Source organism: Phaeoacremonium minimum, assembly GCF_000392275.1.
Source record: "Phaeoacremonium minimum UCRPA7 unplaced genomic scaffold PA7_03_scaffold_329, whole genome shotgun sequence".
In the NCBI taxonomy this organism is placed as follows: Eukaryota; Fungi; Ascomycota; class Sordariomycetes; order Togniniales; family Togniniaceae; genus Phaeoacremonium; species Phaeoacremonium minimum.
In genome coordinates, this window is record NW_006921233.1 from 1 (window position 1) to 26921 (window position 26921).

The following is a 26921-nucleotide window of genomic DNA, read 5'->3' on the forward strand; positions in this document are numbered from 1 at the left end:
TAGTGCATTGCCTGCAGCTGAACCTTGCCTCCTTCCTCCCATCCACCCATTCATTTGAAGGGACACCTTTCTGACATCCATCCAATCCATCCCATCTCCGCCCTCTCTCAACTACTCATCAATCAGCCTCCTTTCCCTCTTCAACAGCACCCGAGGTCTCTTCACTTCTTATGATTGCGACTTTGAGGGGGCAGTAGAAGGCATCTTTCCGCCATCGCCCTTTTTCGCTTTTCCCGACCCCTTTGGGTCCTGTCTCTCTCTTGCTGAGCCGTCTCAGCCATGGCTTTTCTAAAGTCGCTGCGTCTGCCGGCGCTCATCGCCGCCGCAGCGCTGACATGGACGGCCACCGTCGACGCGAACTCGGCCGCTGACTACTTTGTCCATGAGCTCCCGGGTGCTCCGGAGGGCCCGCTGATCAAGATGCATGCTGGGTGAGTGCTGCCAGGCGACACTCTTGTCGCGATATGCGTTATGATATTCATACTGACATACTCTTGATCCCAGGCATATCGAAATCACTCCCGAACACAACGGAAACCTTTTCTTCTGGCACTTCCAAAACAAACATATCGCCAACCGGCAGCGGACGGTCATTTGGCTCAATGGAGGACCAGGATGCAGCTCTGAGGATGGCGCGATGATGGAGATTGGACCATATCGATTGAAGGATAAAGAAAATCTCGTCTACAATGATGGCTCATGGCACGAGTTTGCCAACCTGCTATTCGTCGATAACCCTGTGGGCACCGGTTTCAGCTATGTCGACACCAACAGCTACGTGACGGAGCTGGATCAGATGGCCAACCAGTTCATTACATTCTTGGAGAAGTGGTTTGACCTCTTCCCTGAATACGAGCAGGACGATGTAAGTTGTGTTGAAGAACGTGGGCGCTCGGGTCGCAATGCTAATGAAACAACAGCTCTATATCGCTGGAGAGTCCTTCGCCGGACAGCACATTCCATACATCGCCAAGGCTATCGTCGAGCGCAACAAGAAGCCCAACATCGGCCACAAGTGGAACCTCAAGAACCTTATCATCGGCAACGGATGGATTGACCCCGACAGGCAGTACGAGGCGTATCTGGATTTTGCTTATCAGAAGAATCTGGTCCAGAAGGACAGCGATATTGCGAAAAAGCTTGAGGTTCAGCACCGGATCTGCTTGAAGGACTTGGCCGTCGCTGATGCCGTGGACCACCCGTCGTGCGAGCAGGTGCTGCAGGATCTGCTGAGGCTGACGGTGAGATACAATGCCAAGGGCCAGCAGGAGTGCCTCAACATGTACGATGTCCGCCTTCGAGACACCTACCCGTCCTGTGGAATGAATTGGCCGCCTGACCTGGAGAACGTGACACCTTACCTCCGTCGCCGCGACGTCGTCGATGCCCTACATATCAACGCTGCTAAGGCTACCGGCTGGGTGGAGTGCAACGGTGCTGTGGGCAGTGCTTTCCGGGCCAAGAACTCCAAGGCCAGCATCTCATTCCTCCCAGAGCTTCTTACGGAGGTGCCTATCACACTGTTCTCCGGAGCCGAAGACCTCATTTGCAACCATATTGGAACCGAGTCCCTGATCAGCAACATGCAGTGGAATGGTGGAAAAGGCTTCGAGCTATCTCCTGGCAACTGGGCACCGCGTCGTGACTGGACTGTCGAGGGCGAGCCGGCCGGTTTCTGGCAAGAGGCCCGTAACCTGACTTACGTGCTTTTCTTCAACAGCAGCCACATGGTACCATTTGACTATCCTCGGAGATCGCGAGATATGCTTGACCGTATCATGAAGGTGGACATCAGCAGCATTGGCGGCGATCCGATCGACAGCCGTATCGATGGCGAGCCCGGGCCCGAGACAACGGTCGGCGGCACGGCGGGCAACACTACCGCCGCGCAGGAGGCAGAGAAGGCGAAGTTGGACGCTGCGAAGTGGGCCGCCTACCAGAGATCCGGCGAGATTGTCTTGGTCATCGTGGCTATCGCAGCCGTGGCCTGGGGAATCTTCGTCTGGCGTGATCGACGGAAGAGGCGGGGCTACCAGGGTCTTTCCACGAGCGGGAACGGCAGTGCTGAGACACACCACATGTTGGGCAGAAACACGGGCTTGGAGAACTTCCGCAACAAGCGGACGAACAGGGATATCGAGGCTGGTGACTTTGACGAGAGCGAGCTGGATGATCTGCACCTCGAGACGCCGACGGTGGCGGAGCATGACAGGAGATACAGCGTGGGTGAAGACAGCGAGGATGATGATGGCAGCGGGGCCAAGAAGGAAGCTGCTGCCGGTGGCTCGGGTTCGAGGTCATGAATGAAGCTTTATGCCCAAAGCTCAAGACAGTGTGAACAGTGTGCCCTGGGAGAAGTTCGTGGGGCTTGAAAACTCAAGACATATACCGGCGTTTGGAAAGACAGGCAAAGGCAGTGCATATTCATTTTGTAGTTCTCCGACATGATCATATCATTTTTGTCACAGGAAGTTTGGTCATGCAAAAGTGAGGGAAACTGTGAACATTTAGATTCCCCGTAGACCGTAATCACGGCCAGTCATGCAAGTATAGCTGTCAACCTTGACCTCTCGGTGACGGACCTCCAACGCCTAGTACCTTTTTGCTCTCTATATGCTTGATTGTAATGACAGCCGTCATGCCCTCATCCGGAAGAAACACAAAACAAAGAGAAACCTCTGGGGCCGTATGGGGCCCCCAAAATTGATCCAATCCAGCCATGCAGTCCATGTCCAGCCACACCCCCTTTAGAACTGGGCGACGTTGTTGAGGATCTTGACCTCCTCGCCGGGCTTGAAGGGCGGCAGGCCGATGTACGGGCAGTCGGCGCAGCGGAAGGCGTCGCCGAGGGCGCAGCTGCCGCAGGAGCCCGTCTTGCCCTGGACGGTGAAGTCGAGCTCGTTGAGGTCGGCCGACTTGAGCTTGAGCGTGCTGAGGTCCTTGTCGGCCTTGTCGCGCCGCGCCTTGTCCTGCGCCTCGAGGCGCTCCGCCAGGCCGCACGTGCAGTCCTTGCAGGCGCGGCGCTTCTGGCCGGGCTTGGGCTGGCACTCGGGTGCTAGAGAGGACACATGTTAGTATGTCGCTGGTGGGTAGAGAAGAGGGGTTTGAGGGCGTAGGAGCTTACGTTGCTGGATTGGGCGCGCCAGGTCGGCATCCGTCATGAGTGTGTCCTCGTCAATCAGCTCGTCGTCGTCATCGTCATAGTCGTCGCCAAAGTCGTCTGAAAAGTCGACGAAGCCCACGCCGATGGGTTTCACGGCGGGCGGGGCCATGTCCAATGTCGTGGGCCTGCCGTTGACGGGCACAGTGACGCTTCCAACCGCTGGGCCGGCAGAGCTGTGAGCACCGTTGCCATTCGTCTTCGCAGCGCCATTGGGCGCACCGTTATTCTTCTTCTTCGCGCCGAACCGCAGCGGCACCACGACCTCCTCCTCGTACTCTGGCTTCTGGAAGCCGCCGTCGCCCTCGACCAGCCCGGCCAGCACCGCCTCTCGGGCCTCGGACGCGTGCAGATTTCCGTCCTGGCTTTGGAGCTTGGCGCCCGCCTTCATGGCAGGGACAAGGTAGGAGAATACGTCGCGCGACAGCAGCTGAAGGGCCTCGGTGTGCCTAGCGCCGTCGGTATCGGTCAGCAGCAGGACGAGGTCGTAGGTGGCGGGGGGCAGGGTGACGAGGCCGGCGGACAGACGGTCGAGCATCTGCAGGTCCGTCACGGCTCTATCGTAGGCGGAGAATGCAACGCGCAGCTTCTCCTCGTGCGAGGCAATCGAGGGCGGGGCCAGGAGCAGGGTGCGGCGGCCGGTGTGGCCATTCTGCTTCTTCGACGACGACGCGGGGGCGGGGCTGAAGTCGAAGTCATCGGAGGTGTCGATGGTCACAAAGGAGGGAGCCATTTTTTCGAGAGAGATGTGACAATCTCCTCGCCAGAGAGAGTTAAGGAGTGAACAGTGCTGTCGTGAGAGTTCAAAGGGGGCAGGAAAGAATGTGGTGGTGTCCCGGGCGAAATCGAGTCTACTTGGGCGGTGGGACGAAAAGATGCAGATTTCTGGGGGAGGTGATGAAAACATCTCCGGTGAAAAGACCGCACATTGGTTGGTAATCCGAGTCCGTGTGTACACACCAGAGCTACTGTATAGAGCCACATAATGCACGCTGATAGCACAGTACGGATTATGGGTCACTGACAAAGCCCCTAAATTATGCCGGCTATCGTGCTTTTACTGATAAGGCACCCCTAGCCTACATACCTTAGCAGAGCCTAAAGCGCTAAGAAGCCCTGGGGGTTAGGTAAGGGCTATCTGCAACACTCCTATTTGCTGTAGGCTCAATCGACCCATTTTCCGATGTCGGCGGACTGGGATATCATTGAGAATGCTCATTGCCAGATCTACAATTGCCCCATTACAGACCGTGAAGGGCTGGTGTCACTTGGCCAGATCTGGATCATATTGTCACAAAGGCTATACATACAATCTTCCATACAAAAGAGACTCAACCAGAACTTCTATCTGATCGATGACGATGGTGTCTGGCATGACAAGGTCGTCATCATGTTCCTGACTAGACGGGAGGCTTCAGCTGTCCGCATGCCGTAGACGAGGATAGCTGTCTAAAAAGGGAACTACCCGAGTGGAGCTAGCATGTCCTGAGCCTCATTTGCGGACATGCTCCTGTGGGTTCATTGGGTTCATGAGACTCGTACGAGCCATATGACCCCTGATTGTTGACTCACACAGGCGCTGGGCCTGCTGGGCCTGCTGGGGCGAGGAAACATGCCACCACAGATTGCGCTGGGCTTAGGTATGCCGAGGGCCGGCAGTCGGGTGAGACGCGGAACACGCCAGCTCTGCGCTCAGCCCTGCATTACTTGCTAAAAACAAGCTCCCATTTGGAGCTACCCTAGCTCAACATCCCCATTGAGTACGCAATGCGCTCGGTGTCCTCCCGGAGCCCGTCGCTGGGTGGAAAGGAAGCAGGGAAGGTAGATGCCACGCTGGCAGAATTGGCGATGCTCACCTTGAGGACATCTCGAGAAGCCTCCATGGCGCTTCTGTGGGGCAGGGGCGCTAGGCTGCTTGGGTTCTTAGCGGATTATCCAGGGCTGCGCGTAGAAGTACCCCGCATTCTCTGGGCTGGCCTAGGGAGCCGATTGTACCTGCAACATGGACCCTGTGGGGCTGGAATTGTGTCATACGGTTGCTATTCTGTGGGGAAACTGCGCATTGGGAAGGGCCATATCGTGATTCAAGGAGAGGTCCCCCTCCCAACAAGCAGGAACAGAGATCCGGGAAGAGGCAACGGGACGAGACGCAAGATCAAGGCAATTGCACGCCAAAAAGATGCAATAGCACTACTATGCTACATGGAGCTGGCGGGTAGATTAGCTGAAAGTCAAAAGATGGGACCGGCCGGCTTGGATGGATGGAGGGAGGTTGTTGAGGTAGGCAAAAAGGAACGGGGGCATCACGTAATGTCCCAAGTCGGCCCACCCTCCAGCAAGCGCACCTCAGCCAGGCCTTTCCACTACTCTACTATTCACGCAGAAACGCCTATCACGCCTCCATGTCTCGTTCCGCTGGGTCGCGTGACTGCTGTCCCCGTCGCCGTAGGTTCCAGCTTGCCGCAGCCCCCCTGATTGATGTGCTGCTTGCGCAAGAACAGTAGCTTTGATTAGCCTCCAGCTCGCCTGATCACATCGAACTGCATCGAATCGACTCATCCCATCCAACCCCCGGTGCCGCCTGCCGCGCCAGCTACTAATAGAGCTCCCTCCTTCCCAATCCCCATTGCCATATCATCCGAGAACGTTACTCAACCTCCAACTATCACCTCCCTTAATCATCTCCCATCCATCGACAAACGCTTTAAAGAAGGGATCATCGCCCCTTTCCAATCTCTCCATCTCTCATCCATCTCACCCATTCTCTCTCACACATAAGCAATTCCATCCAGGCTCCGGCATCGTCTCCAATTGATCAGCAGCCTCTCACTTCCCGCACAGCGCCCCAATTGATTCTCCAACGTTCGTGTAAGTCATCCAATCCCACCTCATCCGCGAGTCATCCCTGACGCACCTCCTGCGTCGAGCTGATAACGACCCCGCATCACCTCGTCCAACGCTAACATCCCGAAACCTTACAGAACCCAACTCCCTTTCGATCATCCAGCATCGATTCTCAGCCATTTTCATCTCTGAAACCTACCTGCAATCAATTGAATATCGTCCAAGAGTGAGTTTTCAGTCTTTCAGCATTCAACCGCTGTTTCCTCAGATGTCAGATGGCTGATATGTGCTTGTTTGGAACAGTGACTCGCTCCCACAAGTTCAACGACAAGGACCACCAGGGCCTGGCTGACGGCACCGCCGCGCCTGAGGAGCACCTTCCTCGCTACTTCGCCAAGCACGGCCATGCTGGCGAGGATCCCAAGAAGACAAAGAAGAACGGCGGTGGAAAGGCCAACTGGTATGTTTGAACCCTAGATGTGATGTCTTCTCTAAACACCCCTCACCACTCACGTCTATGATACTTTCAAGAGTCATGCTGACAACCCTCTTCCAATAGGGGTGGTGTCGGCGAAGAGGTCGTCGATGATCAGTTCAACTTCACCAATGCCCGTCGCCGCTCCAACAGCAGCGGCTACTACGACGGCAAGGTCGACTTCAAGACCAAGTTCGAGTTCAACGAACCCGAGCCCGTCTTCGAGGAGAACCTCCACGGGCCTGAGCCCGGTGATGAGGAGCTCGTCAAGACGGAGACCGCTTCCAGCGGAAGCTCCCTCGATGAGGAGAAATCTGCCAAGAGCGTCTAAGCCCCCAAATACCAAGGCTTGGACATGATGGGGGCTCGTCATTTCGAATGGTTGCTTACAATATCTGCAAGAATGAATAACGTGTACACTTTTGGTGTTTGGCTGGTATGGATGGATTTGGCTTTGAAAGCAGATTGCACCTCGATCTGGCGATGCCTTCATCGCACTTAACTGTGCTTGCTCGCAGATAGCTATTTGGTGGCCCACTCATCCACCTGTTGTATTATAGCAAACCACGTCTAAAGGATCTCTCACAAATTTAGATCCATTAAACACAAAGTTCTTCAATCTAACTAGTTCCACGTGATGATAGATGTACAATGTGTTTCATCGAGGCATATAGGCCCAGTCAAAAGTGGTAGGTACCCACGTTATTACTTCACTGTCGATGGGTCTTTACCGTCAACTCGACTTAGTGCCTACTCACACAACTTCACGCCGGCTGAAAGGGGGAGGGTTATTGTTTCTCAACGTGTTCACGTCCGTGTAGTGCAGTTCGCTGGGCATAATTCAAAGAATGAGTACTACGAGTTCTGTCATCGTGTTTAATTGAAAATACCGCTCTTCTCGTGAGATTGCTCTCAAGATCTACGAACTGTTTCGACAGATCAGCTTGTGACCTCGAATTCAATTAGGCCTTCCCTAGATTATCCCTTGTTGAAAATCGTCAAATTTGTCAGGATTACCAAAGTTCTTCACTGTCAGGGCCTGGCACCCACATGGGAGTGCCGTTTAAAGGGTATTGGTTCCATGGGTCCAGCTGATCACCCCCTATCATTCCAGCGTTGTAAGGCTCATCTGGAACCGCAAGAGGTAGTGGTTCGAAGTTTTGTTGTGGTGTTGGGTGCGGCCCCAGCGGCACCGTCCCATGGATACCATATGCAGGCTGGAGCAATGTGTTCGCTGCTGCATAGTTGGGCATAAGCGGAAGGTTTGGAGGCATATTGACCGGTTTGAACTGGCCCAAAGCCTGAAGCGGCTGCAAGGGGGCGAGCTCTACGGGTATTTGCATATCTCCCAGTCTCTGGCGTTTGGCACCTGTTCTCGCCGGCTTTGGTTTGCCCGACTTGCTTGCTTGGCGTATCATTTCTCTCTCTGCAGATCTAAGTGCTTCTCGCAGACTCTTCATCAGCACTTCGGTATATTCTTCCTGAAGCTGTGGGAGGTGGCGTTCGATGCATTTCGAACTAAAGATTGTTAAGCAAAGAGCAATGATCCGATCGAACTTTTCTGTAGTGGCCTCCGTAACTGTTTCTTCCATGAGTAAAGGGACTTGTTACAGAATAGTTATACTCACACGGGTCTTCAGGTATCTCTTCGCCGGGAAAGAGTGTGACGAACACCACAAGCCATTTCTTCAGCTCAAGCTCGGCTTCTTCCTTCGTTATACCAGACTCGCCGATGTACACATCAGTATTGTCTTGAACCCATTTTTGGAACCAGTCCTCATCGCAATAAATAGGTGTTTCGCCCCTGCTTACTCTGTAGAGAACATCATCCACTTCATCTCTTCGAGCGTCACTTATGCCATCTCTTTCTAGTAGGTGATTCTTTTCTGAAAGGTCCTCATCACGTAGTATCGGACAAGGCGGATCAGATCTGAGTTCTTTCCCATGTTCCTGTGCGGCCACTTCGTCTGCAAACAGGCGCTTGCAGCGCGAGCAAGCCGGGGGAAGTCGATGGTTGTTTGAGCTCTTCCTCGAGCAAGAATGATCACTGTCAAAATCGAATACATCAGCATTGCAGATTAAACAGAGATCACAGTAGCCAAGAGCACATACTTCCACAAGCGGCGGACCTCTGGGGATCGGCCAAGTTTCCCCTTGCAAGGAACCCCAATAGCAGCGTGCCAGCAGATCATGGGATAAGGACGGAATACTGGCAATCTCCTGCCCAATTTATTACCAGTGCCAACCCTAGCCCCATCTGACGATTCATTTTCACCTCTCAGGCCAAAGCCTATCGCCGAGCGGTGAGCTCGCCCAGCTCCTGGAGCGGTAGATGACGTCGCATTGCTTGTACTGGTACCGCCGCTTGTTCCACTGCCGTTATCAGTAGAATTCGGGGAGGCTTGCGGTGCTTGGAAGTGGTTGTTGCCAACTCGGTCGAACAGGGAATAGAAAAAGCCAAGCTGATCGAGACTTTCATCTGAGTCAATGCTCCACTGGCTTTTGTCATCAGACTCTGAGACGTCACCACAGTTGTCTACCTTGGGTATGACTCTGTGGTCCGAAGAGTCGCCATCTTGGGCCATCCCGCAAGGTTGTCCTGAATGGTGATGGCTGTTTACATTGAGCTCCGGATACCTAGTCTTTATGAATAATAAGAGATTTGACACTGCCAGAGCCTCTGGAGGCTCCAGGTCCGCATTTTGTAAGAACCATCTAGGCATCTCTGCAGCCGTGATTTGATTCGAGACTAGATTGTGAAGCCTTACGTCTACTTCTGACTTGTGGCTGGCCTCTTGTCGCTGGAGACTGGTACTTGGCCGTGTATTCGGATCCGATGCGGGGGAATCTGCTGGTGTTTCACAAGATATACCAGAATCCTCACATTCGTGTCTTTTTCTTTTGCGACTTTCTTCGGTAAATGAAGCACTCTCATAAATCGTCGGTATATGAATGGAATATGGGAAGATGTTCTGATTTGACGACACAGTATCTCCAGAAAATCTTGGAGATGGGATCGAATCTAGCTGGATGCAGGAGTCATCGATGAGCAATTGGGGTCCGTCAAAGCCCGAAGCATACGTGCTGTCGGGTGATCTTGCATCCACGGTCTTTCTAGCACCATCGTGTGTCATTCCCGCTGTTGTGATACTCGTTGGGCTGTTACAGGCCATGATGCTCCCATAAAAACCCGGACTCGGTCTCGGGACAACCAGATTCTCTGATGCCAAAAAGGAGCTAGATGGGCAGATATTCTCGTTACTAAGAGTATTCCCATTTTGGCGAAAACCTGGTGGTAGTATTTCTCGGACGGGCATTTTTCAGCTCGCTGTTGGTCGGGTAGAGAGAATTTGTCAACCGCTCCGAGGTTTCGGTACTGAGAGCCAACAAAGACAAAGATACAGATATGGCTGGATATTTCGTTAAATTCGTTGCTCCTTTATTTACAAGCTGGTTTTGACAAGACTATGGCAGATCAAAACTTCAACGTTTGTAAGAACGATGCTGTAAAATTTGTCTAAAAACACGCAAGAGACGCTGACAATGTTCCATTATAAAGGATGATCGGAAAGCCATGAGCTACAAGGCTGAAGTATGCCTTAGGACACACGCGAACACCAGCCACCGCGACGACCAGTACACGCGAAGTCTAGTAAGCGCGAAGAACAGAGCGTGCGAAAGTTCGCAGGGCCAGTCAAAAGTTGCACAGCCATGCATGATGACGTAGATGCATGGCGGAGACAAGTATCTTAGGCATGTCAACACAACATACTCGAGCGTATACGAGTCTTATTCAACAATCTCCCATTGGCTTTCTGATGAACTACGTCTTATGCGAAATTTGATTAGCCTTCAGGACTAACGGCAGAAAGTTCATCTTGAATTCAACTACTCGAGTTTCCAGACATCACGACCATGTTCTTATTGGGTTTAGTCACTTCACTTCGAAGTGGTTGAAGGTGGTCCGCACCACTTTTTTCGGCATGAAGTCTGACAGAAGTATTGATCTCAAGAGCATGAGTATTGTAGCAAAGGTGCAAGAAAACTAGTAAGGAAAGCATAGCTGAGGATTGTATTTTCGGATATGATAGTATTCGATGTTGGAGGCGAAACACGTTGGCAGCGACCGGTAAAGGATCTTCATAGAATATCGTCTTTCGGCCCCATACCACCTCCACGGTGAGCAGTCCGGACGTATGTACCACATTGTACCTTTTATCATTGCCTACATTATGAGTTAGATACTCGAAGTTCTCAAAGGCCCGGTAGGCCTGGTTACTTCAAGTCAAGTGAACACATAAGCGCGGAAAACATTCTATTTATTGGCTCTGCGAATGTTCGCATCTGCCCTAAGCTGTAACTAGGCAAATCCATACTTATGCCCACAAAGCATATATCAAGTTTAGCAACATTAGCTACGAAACAATACGCGTTGGGTTGGCAATGACTACTATTTGCGGCCATTCAAGATTCGCTGTATCGAAAATTCGCAGAATAGTCAGATAAGCCCATCGTCTGAGTTTGTATGGTTTCAATCTTCTTATATTCTTGATCGCACTGTGCGTATCGTGTCCTTTCTTTCTATACTTCAAATTCTCTGCCCTCACTTGCCTCATGGCTTCAACACTAGCTGTATCTGCGATTTCTGAAGCTCTGCCCATGCTAGAACTTCAACGTCAACGCGCCATTGACTGGCGGCTTATTGTCTCACAGAATGGCAGATATGTCATGCATCTTCTTCAGTTTCACAGCACCCAAACGGGCACTACTGCTTTGCATATCTTGAACAACAAGTACCATAATGTGAAACCCAAAATCCCATGGTATCATGGACATTCGCTGCTTGAGGATGCCATCATCTCACCAGTGAGCTCCGGCGCTGATATATGTAATTAACTTTGCTAATCATCCCCCAGTTTTGTGTTGGTGATCCTGAAAATCAAGACTTTCCCCGTCAAGTCATCATCGAACAAAGGACGCCATTGCCAGAACTCACAGAGGGCTTTCACGATCCCAATATCCTCCTGGGAAGTGGAACAGATTTCTTCCGGTTCTATGAGCAGTTCAACTTGAAATACGACAGCGCGTCGGCAGGGCGACCTGTCCACGCGTTACTAATTAGGACGCACCCGAGCAAGTATCTCATCATCATGGGGCTGCTTGGGTGTGTGCTTCTGTCTCTCGCTGTTGGCCTCCTAGCTGGGCTACTGGGTCGCGATACCAAAACCGGCTTTATAGCTGCCGGAGCAGCTATTACTCTCTGTTCTATGACTCACGCTTATCTATTTGGGATGAAATTTCTGGGGTAATGTGCTAGAGGTTGGTTGGGGTTGCCTCGACTTGTGTGGCCGTGATCTCTGAGGGCTAGGCGAGGCCGGATCTCCTTCAATTTGAGAGATTGTATATGAGCTAAGGAGCTAGGTGAACGGCCTCATATTTTACACATTCTCTTCTATACAGGTTCTAGACTATAACATTATGTACGAAACCCTTGAGTATTGGTAGCTTACAGGTGTCACTGATTACTCTCTGCTATTATGTTCATGGCGAATTCCAGCGAGAAAAGGTCTCTGTCTTCATGGCTCCCCTCTGCAAATTGCTTCATCGCTTGACCTGCGGGCTTACTCTGCTCTCCTTCTACTTTGGCTTTCTTGATCTTCAGAGCGTCTAATTTTCTCCTAGGAGATATTGAACCCTGATTCTCAACTGAATTGTAGGACACGCGGACCGGGATGATGATAGACTCTCCGTCCGTGGTATATGGTATACGATAGTGTCGTATTTGGTGCGCTTCATAGTCTTCCATGGCCCAGGAAATGGTATTGACTCCAGCAAATGCGCCATCCACTTCTTGATGACCTTCAGAGATCGTGTCTGAGATGGCTTCCGTTCCAGATATTTGACGACTCAACAGCTTCTGCACAAAACTTCCGAGTTCAGCTGGGCACTCACATGCCTCCACATCCTCCCAGATGACGCGTTTCTCCCCATTTGCGGGAGATACAGCACGCGTCCACAGACTGTTAAGCCCAAGCGCCCGGAATCGTCGTGCCAGATCGGAGGCCGTCCACGTCCCGGCATCCCGAGCCCAGCTTGAGCAGCCCCAGTCGACCTCGGAGTCCAGCTTCGTGATCTTGGGCGCGTGCCGCACCTCGGCGAGCTGCGCCGCCGTAGGCTGCCACCCCACAGAGACCCGCGGCGGCACATGTGCGCCGTCACGCAGCGCCTGGACCAGCAACTCGGCACCTAGAGGGGCAAGTAGCTCATGGATTTGCGGTAATGTGCACTCCTCGGGGACAGGAACACCCGGGAGAGGGGTCTGCGCCAGCACGGTGCCGTGGTCAAAGGCGTGCTCGTCGAGCGTCTGAAGCGTCACGCCCGTGTGCGTGCGCCCGGTCAACAGCGTATGCTGCAGGGGGGCGGGCCCGCGGAAGTCAGGCAGCAGAGACGGGTGCACGTTCAGCCCGCCGTACTTGGCACCGCGCAGGACCCGCGGCGGCACGAAAAGGCCGAACGAGACGGCAATGATGAGATTGATGGGGTCGGGGCTGGTGCCTGGCGTGGGAGGCGTCCACCCGGTGAATGTGTCGCGCTCGTGCACTGGTAGACACAGTTCCTCCGCCAGGGGTTTGATGGGAGGCACCCTGATGCGCCGTAGCCCTCGGCCGGTAGGCTTGCCAGGCCGGGCGACAACATCGATGGAAGAGATAAGAGACGGGTTGCGAACATGCTCGGCGTGCAAGGACCGCAGTGAATGGCAGCTGAAGTCATCGGAACCGCAGAACAAGATGCGGAGCGGATCCGATGCCTTGGTGCTGGATGTGGAGCTGTACCGGAGCAGCAGGCCGACAGTGCGGACCGGACCTGGCCGTAGAGGATGTAGACGGGCCCGGAGCATTGCTAGACTAGTAGGGTGCGTAATCTGCTAGTACAAGGATACTGATTTGAAGCTGTTCATGATGGGGTCATGTCATCGAAGAGGAGATGATTCGTGGTATCTTATCTCAACATGATTGGAGAAACAATTTGACGCCTTCTTGCTCGTTGTGAAACTCCTCCTGCTCTGAATGGTCATGCCATGGCCTTTGCTGAGTCTACCGTGTCTCGCTGTTCGGATGCGTTGCGTGCATGTGATTTGAGATGAAAGTGCATCTGTTCTAAATCCTCATCTCGAAAAGGACATTGGTATATGCACCAGCAAGGCTGGCTACAGGCTGTGTGGAGACGAAGACCCCCATAGGGATTTGACCCAGGTACCTTACTTTACCGTCCGGCGTATGGTAGGGTAGGTTCAGTGGGCGGACGCATTAGGCACCTGCTCCTTCCTTTCAGGCGGGTCCCCCAGCTTGTCATCCCTGCGCCGCAGTTGGATTGCATCCCACTTGGTTGCATTGCCCTGTGTGCTTTCATTCCTACCCCTTTGCTAATTTTGATTGCTCAATTACCGTAAGTGACACGCGTGGCGTAAATAACTTAGCACCCCTCAAGTTTCCCGTTTGCAACTTCTTTCCTTTCATTTTTAACACTCAAACAATCGTTTTAGGCTCGGCTGCGTAGAGCTGTCGATCAGGTAGTTTTGAAATATCTATATCACTCGGCGCATAACCCTCCAAACCCTCGAATCCGGTGTGTTCTGACAGCTCAAATTGAAGATGTCAAACAAGAAAGACGACCCCCGTGGGGGTGAGGGATCTGAGGGCGAGAAAGATGGCTTTTTGAGAGGCTCAAGTCCGCATCATGCCAGTCATGCGAGTCCTCTTTCCAAGTTGGACAACAACGCTGGCGCCTGCATTCTGGCTTACTGCTTGGCATCTATCAGCATGACCGTGGTGAACAAATACGTCGTGTCTGGTAGTTACTGGAATCTTAACTTCCTGTATCTTGCGATTCAGGTAAACTCCCTGGTGATCTTTGGCTGGCACGTTTCTGACCTTGCTGCAGTCCACTGTCTGCGTAGCAGCAATCATGGCCTGCAAGAGTGTCGGCTTGATCACCAACTTGGCTGCATTTGACTCAACTAGAGCCAAACGATGTGTGTCTTCATTCTCATGCATTTCTGTGTCAGTGAGCAATCCTAAACAGCTGACCTATAGGGTTTCCTATTTCTGTCTTGCTCGTTGGATACATATATACTGGTGCCAAGGCCCTTCAATTCCTCTCGGTTCCGGTGTACACCATCTTCAAGAACTTGTCTATTATTGTCACTGCATATGGAGAAGTCCTTTGGTTCGGCGGCAGAGTCACCCCTATGATCCTCCTCTCATTTGGAATCATGGTTCTCAGCTCCATCGTCGCTGCTTGGGCTGACATCCAAGCCGCTGTCAACGGACAACACTCGCAAGAGTCATCCGAGGCTATCTCGACTCTTAATGCGGGATACATGTGGATGGGATTGAACGTGTTTTGTTCTGCCTTTTTTCTTCTCAGCATGCGTAAGGTCATCAAGACGATGAACTTTAAGGATTGGGATAGTAAGCTCACTCACATTAAAATGAACCTGCTTTTTCAGCCACTAACACACATGTAGCTATGTTCTACAACAACCTCCTATCAATCCCGGTCCTTATCGCTGGGTCTTTGCTTCTTGAGGATTGGTCGGGCGAGAACTTGGCCAGAAACTTCCCTGAAGATACGCGTAATAGCCTCATCATCGGCATGATTTACTCAGGTCTGGGCGCTATCTTCATCTCGTACTGTTCTGCATGGTGTCTCAGAGTCACCTCGTCGACGACCTATTCGATGGTGGGCGCGTTGAACAAACTCCCTATGGCTGTCAGCGGCCTCATCTTCTTCGACGCCCCGATTACCTTTGGCAGTGTTTCTGCTATCATTATCGGTTTCATCAGTGGTCTCGTTTACGCCTGGGCAAAGATTCGTCAAACAGAAAAGGCCAAGATGTCTCTTCCGACGACTAACCAGCCGAAATGAGTGTCAATGCGAAGAGCAATAGGAACGATGCTCGTCTCTCAAATCGCCCATCTGTACACGCCCGACCAGGTGCGAGAGGAGGTTGCAATCGATGTCGGCCAACGCTTACTGGAAGGAGCGAGTTCTTGATTGATGCCATGGCTTGGACGTTGGATCACTGAAGATAACCTACTGAGCTGATCTCCGTGCTCAGTGTAAGCTCTCAAGGCGATTTTCCATGACAGTGAAATCTTGCACTGTTACTCGGGTAGTTACCGAGACTAAAGAGATGGATAACCGTGGCTGAGTCGAGTTGTGAACCCTGGCTTTACGGTCAAGGATGGGACACATGTTGCTTCGAAGAGGTCTTCGAGTTGAAAGACAAGTTCTCACCTGCTTACGACGTCTCAGGTGGAGAAGATGGGGATCGCGTGGTCACGTCAACACATTATGCTCAGAGACATACAGCGTAGACGGTATCACGGAAGGGTATGACCTGACTCATGGGTGGTCTCTCACGTACTTGGCGACACACGACGTGTTCCTGGGACCATTTTTGGGGGTCATCTGGATACCCTGATCGTGCAACCGGTATGTTGCAAAGTTTTACTAGAAAATTCAGGGATGTTACCTGCACTTCATCATCGCGGGCACAGAGCGTTTTGATATAAATCCAGGGACCCGGTAGCGAGGAAATGAAGAGAAATTTGCCTCTACACATGGAGCCTGAAGAGGAATTCGCCACGTTTGTTGCCTCAGATTCGGCTACATGTGGCTGACCATTTTCAGCATCTCCTCAATCTCCGCCGTTTCTTGATGACCAGTATATGGTAGTACAGAGCAGCTCCTTGAAAAATTACCGCCCAATCCGGCTCTCAAATCTGAGACAAATAGCAGGCGAGTAGCACAAAGTGACATCGCCGAGCCATTACCGGCAGGTTCGATCGGAAGTGCGGTCATAGACATATAAATACTGCTCAATATGGAGCCGATCAGTTCAGCGTTCGTCAACGTGCAATCATCATCCTGTCACAATGGCGACCGTTGATCCATCAAAGTTGTACATCATATCAACTACAATTACTGGCCAACGGGTGGTCCTTGCATCGTCTGAGAAGAACAATACTGTCCTTGTTGAGCCAGAATCCTCGGAAGCCAAGCAATTTCAGCAATGGGAAGTCTCCTTGAGCGAATTTCTCGGCCTCTACCGTCTGTCAACGACACAACAAACTCGAAATGGCCGGTCCCTAGACATTTTCGATGACAACGGCACTGAGAGCCGGGCGCCGTGGTTCTCACTGACTGGGTATTACACTGGCCAATTCTGGCGCCTTGAGCCCTCAGTCAACGGAACATACAGGCTTAGCAATAACTTCACCGGGCCGGATAAATATCTTGACGGCTTTTCCGAGGCTCTGTTGCCGCAATTGAGTCGCAGTGACTCGCCATCACAACACTGGACTCTCACCGATGTGACTACGGAGACACTGATCACGACCACGCAAACACCAGACGTCCCCTTCACCGAGCCTTCCGCTTCCTCGGCAGCAGGCGGAGCGTCAGACCCCTACGCTCTTGCCCCTGAGCCCGGCGGCAAGCTGTCCGCCGCGGGCATTGCGGGTGTTGCCATCGGCGGTGGGGTCATACTTGCGCTCGCTCTTGGAGTGGGCTTTGTGGTATTCATATCCTTCCGCAGGACAAGAAACAAGAAGAAGGTGCCCAAGCGGCCGGCACCACCGTTCAGAGAAAGAAGTTATACTGCCAAATGGCACGACGACGAACTACCACTACCGCGCTACGAGCCTACTTTAGGCAACGATATCTCCGAAGACACCGTCGCCGAGTTGCCACACCACCATGACCCGAATCATATTCCGCACGAATGACAGAGACTGAGCATGACGAGGTATGCACGGATGGACGACAAAATGTGATCTCCTTGCATGGCAGGCTGAACAAATATCTCGTTGAAAGATTGGATATATAGAGATTGAAAATGTAGCACAGCATGAATTGGACGAACAGTTTATCCGGCGCAGGTCTCCTCTTAGCATTCATCAATACCCAAGAAGCTATATTTCGCTATATAATATTGTCCTTGGCATATTGCAATTTGGCCCCTTTTTATCTTCTCGAGCGGTCGGGGAAAGATAGCTGTGTTGCTCTCGCTAATCTTGGCGTGTTCTTTCCGGTCACATTGGGATCGGGTCCGAGGAAGTTCATCGGGAAGCCAACGTCGAATGACTTCACGCCCTCGAGATATTTGATTTGATCGTCGGTCAACTTGATATTCAGCGCTTGAATATTGTCCTTCAGATGCTCGACCTTGCGACCACCCACGATCGGGAACACTCGGGGCGCCTTGGAAATCACATAGGCCAAGGCAATTGCGGTCACAGACTCGATGCCGTGCTCGGACGCGACCTTTGCCAACGCCTCACTGATGCGAGTTTCCTCCTCTGACTGTCCAGCCTGCTCGCCAGGTCGCGCAAGATTGCGGAGGCCTTCGCCCTGAGCCTTGCGCTCCTCAAGGGCCTTCTTGCTCTGGAACTTGCCTCCTCCCAGAACGTCCCAGGGCGCCAATGCCATGCCAAAGTGACGAGCCATTGGGATGATATCTCTCTCGAAATCCCGGACCATCAGGTTCCAGCGGCCCTGGTAGATGCTGAACGGCGTCTTTCCGTGGTCGATAGCGTATGTGTTCGCGGCCGCCACCCACCAAGCCGGTGTGTCGGAGATACCCAGATACATGATCTTGGATTGCTCCACTAAAATCTGAAGAGAGTCGATGACCTCCTTCGGGGAAGTTGAGAAGTCCCACCAGTGAACATATAGAATGTCAATGTAGTCTGTCTGCAGCTTCTTCAGAGAATCCCGAACAGACATGTGCAGACTTCGCCTGTGGTTTCCTGCGTGATTCGGCGCCTTACCCTCGCCGATCTGCCAGCCGCGGTAGTCATTGGTGTACTTTGTAGCAATTACCAGCTGCTCGCGGTTGTTGCGTTCCTTCATCCACTCACCGATCCAGGTCTCACTCTCCTCATCCTGGTAGTTATTGGCGGTATCGATGAAGTTGCCGCCGGCCTCGACAAAGGCATCAAGGAGCTTGAATGACTGCTCCTTGTTCATAGAACCCTGACTATGGTGAGTCACCGATTTACAGCAAAAATAATATCGCAGTGGGACTCACCATTCCTGCTGCCCACTTCTCGCCAATCGACATGGCGCCCAGCGCCAATGGCGACACTCGAATTCCGGCTGAGGACGAGAGAACCTGCAGCCGGCCCAGCTCGGTGGGAGGCTCTGGAGCTGTATCAAAGAGTCCCATGATTGTCACTTTCTGTTCAATGAATTGTTGAGGCAAGCTGGAAATTGTGGAAGTTTTGATGAGTCGTTTCGAGAAGAACACCTGCCTGGCCGTCCTCTTTGTTCTTCAGTGACGAGCGGGGCTAAGTATTTAAAGCCCCATGCTCAATGATGGCGTCAACCTCGATCAACGGATTTTGGGCGATAAGATGGTATATCCGGCCCACTTCTACGGCCACGCAACCTTCCCCAAAAATTATATCACTAATCTCTGCCTCGAACACAGCCAACAGAGGACATTTCAGCCTTGCAGCTATTGCAATAATGGGGAACTGCGATCACTCATAGGGCGTTCGAATGACTCGGATCTTAGGCGTTAAGACCGCCGCGCTCCCCGCACCTCACTGCACGACTCTGATTCCATACCATGATCTGTCATACTCGATTTCAAGCCAGCCACAAGGGTGCAGGATCCCGATACATCGCTCATGCCGCACGGCATCCAAGGCCAAGACCCGGTGTCAGTGCCCCGCATCACGGAGACAGAGCGGGCGAGACAGCAGGCCGGCTGCCGGGAGCAGTCCTTGTTATAGGGCCTGTCCTACCGAGAGCCGGCTTACCAATCAGTGGATGACAAGGGATCGACAATCTTAAGTTGCACTAAAGTTACACGTTTCCCCATGCACTAGGCTCTAGGTGTCAGGTAATCGAGATAGCTTAGCTGCTATCGACTTCCCTATCGTCCTACCCAACTTCATAATCTTAATACGAAGAAGCGCTTTTCAATGTTGTGATAGAGTTGTTTCAACGGTGTAGCTCCTCAGAAATTCGCCTGCTGCTGAGTTAAGCCGCATAATCTCCAATTACGTTTTCCGAAGGTCCCGATGCAGCGCTGTAGTGCTCCGGGTCTCTAACGGTCATCGATAAGCTGCGCGTGGAACCAGGATTTGATCGAACCTAATCGAGCGCCGCGACAGCCTCAGGGAACCACTACCATGGCACCGGAGTCTGGGGTCGGGAATGGCGCTCCAGCGGCCGGAACGCCGCCTTATGACGACAGTTTCTCAGAGACGGATGTCACCGCTACGGAAAACACGCCCCTGTTGCCGTCTGAGGTCAGCTCACAGACTCTGCGGGATGCCTCGTCAGCAACCGAAGAGCAGCGCACCTCTCCGGACGATGACGATGTTGCAGCCCATTCTGTTAGCCCAATAAGGGCAGTTTGCATCGTTTTGAGCATGTGGGCATTGATATTCCTGCAAGGTAAGGGGACAACTAAATACACAAATCTATCCCTGGCTCACATATTGGTATCATAGCCAGCAATATGAGCGGTATGACGATGACACAGTCTACCGTTGCTGCGGATTTGGATGCATATGAGGAGGCTATGTGGTTCACCAGCTCATATCTCATTACCACTGCCTCTTGCGCCCCTCTAGTTGGTCGTCTATCCACCATCTTCACTCCTGGCATCATGATTCTGTTCTCCTCATTCTTCTTTGCTATCGGGGCTATCGTCGCATCCCAGGCTCACTCATTTGCCATTTTCATCCTCGGCAGGTGTCTGATCGGTGTTGGCGGTGCTGGCATCATGACACTTTCTCTGATTCTAGTGCTTCAGTTGACAACGAAGAGGCGGCGCGGCCTCTTCATCGGATTGGTCAATGCGGGCTTCACAATTGGTCTGTCAACCGGCGCCGTGGTATTTGGCGCCTTGCTGCCTGCCATGGGCTGGAGGGCACTATTCTGGATACAGTCTCCCATTGGTATCTTGGCAGGTATCGGTGTCTACCTCAGCATACCTGCATTCGCAAGTACTAGTCCCACGAAAGACAAAAGTACTCTTCAGAAATTGGCAGGAATAGATTACGCAGGGGCAATTCTCCTAGTGAGTATAGGTTCTGCATAGGGGAGTGAATACGGCTAACGGAACGACCAGACGGCTACTCTAGTCAGCTTCCTCTACGGTCTTTCTGGAACCATCCAGTTTTTGCCCATTGCTCTCTCTTTACCGCTTCTCATACTTTTCGTTGTCAATGAGTATTTTCTTGCGTCAGATCCACTTATTCCACTGAAGGTTCTCTCAAATCGCGGTGTCCTCCTATCATGCTTGGCGCAGCTAGGTCTGATGGCCTCTCGGTGGACAGTCCTCTTCTACGCCCCTATCTTCGTCCTGGCTGTTCGCGGACTTTCTCCCGCCGTCGCCGGCTCCGTGTTGATCCCGACTAACCTGGGTTTCGGAAGCGGCGGGCTGCTCGTAGGCTGGCTCCATGTCCGCCGAGCAGGCTCGTTCTGGCTGCCTTGCCTGGTGTCGATCTTCCTGTTCGGCGTGGCCCTCTTTGGTCTGTCATTCACGAGCAATGCCAGCACCCCCGCCTGGACATACGTCGTGACCGTCTTCCTGAACGGCTTCTGCACGGGAGCCGCTCTCAACTATACACTTGCACACTTGCTACATCTCAGCGCTCCTGAGACGCATTTTATTGCCACTAGCCTGCTGGCTACCTTCCGTGGCTTTGCTGGAAGCTTCGGCACCGCGATTGGCGGCGGGATATTTATGAGGACGTTGCGCGATAGCCTGACGAAAGGCTTCGAGGCATTGGACGGCAGTGACGAGCTGAGCCCAGGGCGCGCGACCTTGATCTCCAGGCTCATTGGCAGCCCGGCCCTTGTCTTTAACGGAGATCTGAACGCTGCCGAGAAGGTTGTGGCCATTCAAGGCTACGAGGTGGCTCTGAGGGTGATGTATCAGGCTGCTGTCTGCCTTGTGGTGATAGTTGTGTTTGTTCAAGCCGGCACAGGTTGGTCGGCGCCTGCTACAGAGGAAGAGGAGGAGGAGATTAGGGAAGAGTTTGCCGAGCATGACGGTCGCATGGAGGCTTGAGAGTCTGTATGCATATGATGTGACTCACATTTTGAGTTTTGACGAGGGGTTGGAAATGAAGTATCGGCGTTGCGCAGAGACATGGGAAATAGCAATATAGATTGTACTTTTAACAAAACTGAAAAGACACTGATCCACATCATCAATTGGCACTTCGGTCTTCTTGCCCAAGTTTCTTCGGTGTTCAAATCAGTCCGTCTTACATGTTTATCTCCAGTCCACATCGGGCAGGTTATTTAGCATCAGGCAAACACAACGACACTGACGTAGCATCAGAAACACGGCATTTGTTCAGTAATCATCTCGAGATCTTCGCGTCGGACGTGTAGCAAGGAGGCGCGATATCCTCGCGGTGTCAGGTGTTCTGGCTGCGTTCCCATTGGCCTGGCCTCGTCCGCCGAGTTGCGCCCCTTAGGCAGCAACCCCTCCCCCTAAACCCTCTTGAGGTCCTGAGGCGTCAAGCTCCATCAACCTCAGACAGGCCTGGCTCCGGTCCCTTTCAACAAGAACGATCGACAAATACTGGCCGCAGGAGAGAATGCAGGCTTGCGAGGTCCATTGTGGTCAACGATGTAGTACCAGAGTCGCGGTGAAGCTAAAAAAGCAATTAGGGTCTTGGGAATTGGCATCGACCATTGGCATTGTAAGAGTATATTAAGGATGGCCTGGACTTGAGGGCATGTAATTTTTTCTAGATCTCTATAATTTTCTTCTGTCAATTCAAGTGTTGAAACGAAGACGATTCTTAGATCTCTTTGTTCATTGATTACTCAAACTTCCCAATCTCACATTAACCGATTATTGTTCACGACCCTCACTTCACTAAAGACAAGGTCACTATGTCAGAGACTCAAGTATGGCAACACCTGCTCCTACGAATAACGCTTTCCTCTAAAACTAAGCACATTAGACCCCTACAGCAACGTCCTCCAGCTCTTCTCCGGGCGTCGGCCAGATCTGCTGGCTCGAGGTGCCGGTGACAGATCCCTCTCGAGCCAAGGAGTTCTATTCCTCCGTGCTGGGATGGGATTGCGACCCGGCCGGCAAGCCATCAGTCATGACAGGTGCCGAAAACGCTATCCATTTCTTCCACAAGGGAGAGAGCTTGCACGGCGCCTTCATCCAGATGCCGGAGGACGGCAACTGTCTCATCCGGGCATGGGACGCCGAGGACCCGCTCGCCATGTCCGTTCTGACGACGTACTGCGTCGACAGCATCGAGGACACATTGGCCAAGGTCGAGTCCCACGGGGGAAAGGTCCATGTGTATGTGTGTTGCAGTCCCGTCCTCCTTTTCAGCGTGGTGGTGCTTTGGTCTCTCGATTTACGATCAATATGTTCTAACCTGCCTTTTTGATGACAGCCCCAAGACCGCGATTGGTGGCAACATGGGCTACTTCTCGCGTTTCATTGACAGCGAGGGGAACCTGCAGGGTCTCTGGGCAATGAACTGACGTGGCGACTTGATGGCTTAGAATGGTTCGGAGTTTCGGTCAGTGAAGTTATATTGGGCTCCTGAGACCCGTCTATTTTTCTCTCTCTGGCAATAATAGTAGTGCCTTTTCCCATTCCCACCCCTTATGCAAATCGTGATCGTACAGTGGACGTCCTTCATAATTGCTTATATACTTAAGACACTTTCGTGTTTTCTTTCAGTCAATCGCTATCATAACGCTCTCAATTCCTCCTCTGGTATCGTGGGCTCGTCTCCTCTAAGATTGCCCTCTGCGTGTTCGTATTCGGGCGATGACGAGGACATTGTCCTGGCCGTGTCTCTCCTTCTCGTTGGAAAGCTTTTCGAAACTCGCCGTAAAAAGCCTTCTTTCCCCGTGCTTGAATCAGACATATTCCTCTGCCTCTCGCGAATGATTGCGTCTAAATCTAGATGGGAAGTGCTGGGGCTTTGCGCAGTACTAGGATTTTCACCGCCGCCCATCCCACCGCCAGCCCCAACCCCGACCAGTCGACCTTTGTGGATGGGGTCCACTAGCGTCCTTGCGTCCTTGACAAAGGTAAGGTACAGTGGATAGAAGAGGCTGAAAATGAGCAGCACAACAACCAGCACAAAGGCGGTCTGGACGCTGCCGCCTTCATTGATGATACCGTACATGACAAATGGCCAGAACGCTGGGCCCGAAGCGCCCATGGTGAGCCAAGCTCCGGCACGCTTGGTCCGCTTCCCTTGCCCTTTAAGACCTATAGCGAAGACAAGCGGCCAGACGGGACCTTCAGCGAAGAAGAATAGGATCACGGGGATGGCCAAAAGGTCTGGATTGGCTCGTGGGCGAAGGACAACACATATCAAGGCTAGCAAAACGCTCGATGCTGATGTGAGGGTGAGGATTGTCCTAGGGCAAGGTATCCAACGGTTGTTTGGATGTTTGACGGCTGCATAGGCGAGATGAGCCGCATTAAATCGTGAGATGGCGAACGCGGCGTGTGCGATGAGGAGATAGTTTGACACTGATAATGCCAAACCGGGAGGTTTATCTGCCGAGCTGGATGCATCGGGTGACAATGCTGTGATCATGCTGTGAAAGTAGATGCTCATGATCTCCTGAGCCGCAACGTACACCCACTGCGCAAGAACGGCAAGTATGATGCACCAGGTCCGTAGCTGAAGCCCGCCAATACCTCTCTTTTGGGGATCGACTGGAAGGCGAGTGGCGGCTCGACCGAGTTCTTCATCGGTCACCTCAGGTAGTGGCATATAGTAGAAGAAAAGCGCAAGAGCAACGCAAAACAGGGTGATGGCGAGATACGTCCACTGCACGTCCAAAAGTATCATGGAGCCCGAAGCATCATCCGAATCTAGATCCACAAAGAAGACTTTCTGTGCCAGCAGTCCGCTTATCACCGTTGCAACGCCCTGGAAACCCTGAGAAATGCAGAGTCTCATTTCTGCATACTGTGGTGGTCCACATAGCACAATGAAAGGGTTTGCGCCAGTCTCGAGAACACCCAGGCCGAATCCGACAACGAAATTGCTAATCATGAAACCGGCAAACGAGGTCATAACTGCGCTGGGCCAGAACATGATAGTGCCAATCCCGTAAATGGCTAGACCCATAATAAAGGTCGCTTTGAAGCCACCGACGGGTTCGCTATTCGCTCTGGACTTCAAATCGTGGAATCTAGCATGTTCGTCGTGCCGGAGAACCCATTCACCGACAACTAATGGGCCGAAGAAATAACCGCCACCAAAATAAACGCTCGTTAGTCCCAGTGTCTGCGCTGTGGTCATGTTGGAAATCGTGGCGACAACATTGTTGAGTGTGTTGAGGAGGCCGTAAGAGAACCCCCAGAGCAAGAAGAGGATCGTGACAATCAAGCAGTATCTGAATGATTCGGCGACATCTGTTTTGATCATGCTCTTTGGTCGCTTCATGTTGACAAAGCCGAAGTAGACTGAGTTCCGTCTCGTGCTATTACTAGCGAGCGTGTCAATGGTCGCGCTTTGAGGAATCCGGAGACCGGTGCTGTTTCTTTGTCCAGGAAGCTCTGTCATGTCTGGAGTGGTCAGGAAGTCCATCATCGTAACTCCTTCGGGTCCCGAGTCTTGAGCGGGAGGTGCTCTTAGTCCATTGGTAGGTGCCTCAGGTACAGCCCCCTGTGCCTGCCTTCCTTCATCGCTTCCGTGCTTTGATGGAGACTCGTTGGCCATTTCCTTATCCTGGGTCGATGAGCCCGCCGTACGGGTACCATGAGGATCGACAAGCATGGCTGGGAGGATTTTGATGATCAGTGGCTTGAGGGTTGGGATACAGGCACACGTCATGCCGATGTTGACTTCCACAGCAGACCACATTAATGATAGAGAGGCGTTCCAGGGAAACTCTACACTATCGCCGAATATGGCCCCAGGGTCACTTGAAGGACTCGATGGCACATTGGTGATGGCCTGCTGAAGGTAGTAGATCCGCACAACATCCACGATGGTGACAAAGATGCCCAGCGTGAACGTGAAGACAAGGATCGTCTTCTGTCTTGTTGGGAGCCGCATGCTTGTCAAGACAGGAATAGGCAAGGCCAGAATGGCTAGGTCGGTGACAATGTTGATTGGTGCAGAACAAATGAACTCTGTGAGGAGTGGGATGCATTTAGGCTCGCCTGTGATGTCGCTGAAGGATGCGTTAATCGGCCGACATTGAAAGATGTTGATGATGGTGAGTATTAAGCCAGCCAGGTTGACAATGCCCAAGACAACCCAGGAGGCCATTCGAAGGACCTGTTGGGTGTTCTTTGACAACCGAAGATAGAATATCAAGATTGACGTCTTGGTTGCCATCAATGCGGGATTCTGCGCCTCGAGTCAGCAAACTATACCTAGACGAATCAGTTGCATAGGAATGCCTACGTAGAGGATAGAGAAGACATATTCGGTCTTTCTGAGCGGCACTCGATGCTCATCTGGAATGTTGGCATCATGCCTGCCGAGTCCTCTCCTTGTGCCAATGTCGATGGTGATACTCAATCCCACTGCAAAGACCCAAGCCAGGACGATGATGTAGTCGTCCCAGCTCACATGTCGCACGATACCGATGCGGCTGACAAGCCTGCCAGCGACAAAGATGGTAGCTAGCACCAATGTTGCTGTCGTGACTGCGAAGACAGCCGGGCCACGATCCGGGAAGCCATCCCTTGTTGTGGTAAAGCCAGTCATGGTCTACGCGCAGACAGCATCTAGAGCCGCTTATGCGAAGTCTTTGGCAGAACCTCAAGTCACCAACTTGAACTTGATCGAAGAGTCGCCATGTTTTTCCTTCCTACAGAGTGATGAACAAAGCTGGCGACAAGGTGTCACTGAAAGAAGCCACGGCCAGAGTTCGAGCTGGTAAGTAAATTCGCAGAGCCTCTTCTCAGCTGACAGACCGGCAGTCTGGTCCTACCGGCTGAATCCTACGGTGTCGGAACTCTGCAGCGCTGTGACGGTGAGTTGGCGGGCAGAATCAAAGGTGCCGCAGCGTTGTTGGGATCCCGGGCGCCAGCAGGAAAGAGACGAAGTGCGCAGTGCTCACGGGTGAAGTAGCGTGGGAAGAGCCTCAGCAGGAGGTACTTGGGCTCCTGCAGATCGGGGCGGTCGCCGTGTCACCGATACCGCGTCGTTAGGCCTGAAGCGGCGAGACGATTGCAACGAAATGCTAGGAAATCAAATTTGACTGATTGGAAGAATGGAAATTGAGGTTGTTCAAGGCAGATTCCAGATTCCAGATTCCAGGGTGCGTCCGACTCGTACAGTACATAACATGCCGTTCTCCCCCGCATGCGCCACCCGGCAGAGGAAGAACAACAGGAGCCGTCGACGAGCTTGAGGCAGACTTGAATGAATGAATTGAATTGAC

The 26921-nt window shown here is 52.4% G+C and overlaps 9 protein-coding genes across 9 annotated transcripts; 5 read left to right on the plus strand and 4 right to left on the minus strand.

Moving 5' to 3' along the window:
* Positions 1–279: 279 nt before the first annotated feature.
* UCRPA7_4147 (putative carboxypeptidase kex1 protein) lies at positions 280–2303 on the plus strand (the record flags this gene model as incomplete). The annotated part of the gene is made up of 3 exons (XM_007916725.1): positions 280–431; positions 505–865; positions 921–2303. 3 exons carry the CDS (start codon positions 280–282, stop codon positions 2301–2303), a joined length of 1896 nt encoding a protein of 631 aa, XP_007914916.1.
* A 444-nt stretch (positions 2304–2747) lies between these two features.
* Positions 2748–3893, minus strand: UCRPA7_4148 (putative fe-s cluster assembly protein dre2 protein; the record flags this gene model as incomplete). The annotated part of the gene is made up of 2 exons (XM_007916711.1): positions 2748–3055; positions 3125–3893. 2 exons carry the CDS (start codon positions 3891–3893, stop codon positions 2748–2750), a joined length of 1077 nt encoding a protein of 358 aa, XP_007914902.1.
* Positions 3894–6279: 2386 nt separating this feature from the next.
* UCRPA7_4149 (putative stf2-like protein) lies at positions 6280–6810 on the plus strand (the record flags this gene model as incomplete). Its single annotated transcript, XM_007916728.1, has 2 exons — positions 6280–6464; positions 6564–6810. The coding sequence occupies 2 exons, from the start codon at positions 6280–6282 to the stop codon at positions 6808–6810; spliced, it is 432 nt and encodes a 143-aa protein (XP_007914919.1).
* Positions 6811–11994: 5184 nt separating this feature from the next.
* Positions 11995–13377, minus strand: UCRPA7_4150 (putative methionyl-trna formyltransferase protein; the record flags this gene model as incomplete). The annotated part of the gene is made up of 1 exon (XM_007916706.1): positions 11995–13377. The coding sequence occupies one exon, from the start codon at positions 13375–13377 to the stop codon at positions 11995–11997; it is 1383 nt and encodes a 460-aa protein (XP_007914897.1).
* A 922-nt stretch (positions 13378–14299) lies between these two features.
* On the plus strand, positions 14300–15407 carry UCRPA7_4151 (putative gdp-mannose transporter protein; the record flags this gene model as incomplete). The annotated part of the gene is made up of 4 exons (XM_007916723.1): positions 14300–14371; positions 14421–14511; positions 14573–14950; positions 15007–15407. 4 exons carry the CDS (start codon positions 14300–14302, stop codon positions 15405–15407), a joined length of 942 nt encoding a protein of 313 aa, XP_007914914.1.
* A 2103-nt stretch (positions 15408–17510) lies between these two features.
* Positions 17511–18714, minus strand: UCRPA7_4152 (putative aryl-alcohol dehydrogenase protein; the record flags this gene model as incomplete). Its single annotated transcript, XM_007916712.1, has 2 exons — positions 17511–18521; positions 18577–18714. 2 exons carry the CDS (start codon positions 18712–18714, stop codon positions 17511–17513), a joined length of 1149 nt encoding a protein of 382 aa, XP_007914903.1.
* Positions 18715–20019: 1305 nt separating this feature from the next.
* Positions 20020–21579, plus strand: UCRPA7_4153 (putative major facilitator superfamily transporter protein; the record flags this gene model as incomplete). The annotated part of the gene is made up of 2 exons (XM_007916704.1): positions 20020–20583; positions 20635–21579. 2 exons carry the CDS (start codon positions 20020–20022, stop codon positions 21577–21579), a joined length of 1509 nt encoding a protein of 502 aa, XP_007914895.1.
* Positions 21580–22418: 839 nt separating this feature from the next.
* On the plus strand, positions 22419–23033 carry UCRPA7_4154 (putative glyoxalase bleomycin resistance protein dioxygenase protein; the record flags this gene model as incomplete). Its single annotated transcript, XM_007916727.1, has 3 exons — positions 22419–22433; positions 22490–22845; positions 22943–23033. 3 exons carry the CDS (start codon positions 22419–22421, stop codon positions 23031–23033), a joined length of 462 nt encoding a protein of 153 aa, XP_007914918.1.
* Positions 23034–24065: 1032 nt separating this feature from the next.
* On the minus strand, positions 24066–26242 carry UCRPA7_4155 (putative l-fucose permease protein; the record flags this gene model as incomplete). The annotated part of the gene is made up of 3 exons (XM_007916709.1): positions 24066–24099; positions 24153–25879; positions 25937–26242. The coding sequence occupies 3 exons, from the start codon at positions 26240–26242 to the stop codon at positions 24066–24068; spliced, it is 2067 nt and encodes a 688-aa protein (XP_007914900.1).
* Positions 26243–26921: the final 679 nt, after the last annotated feature.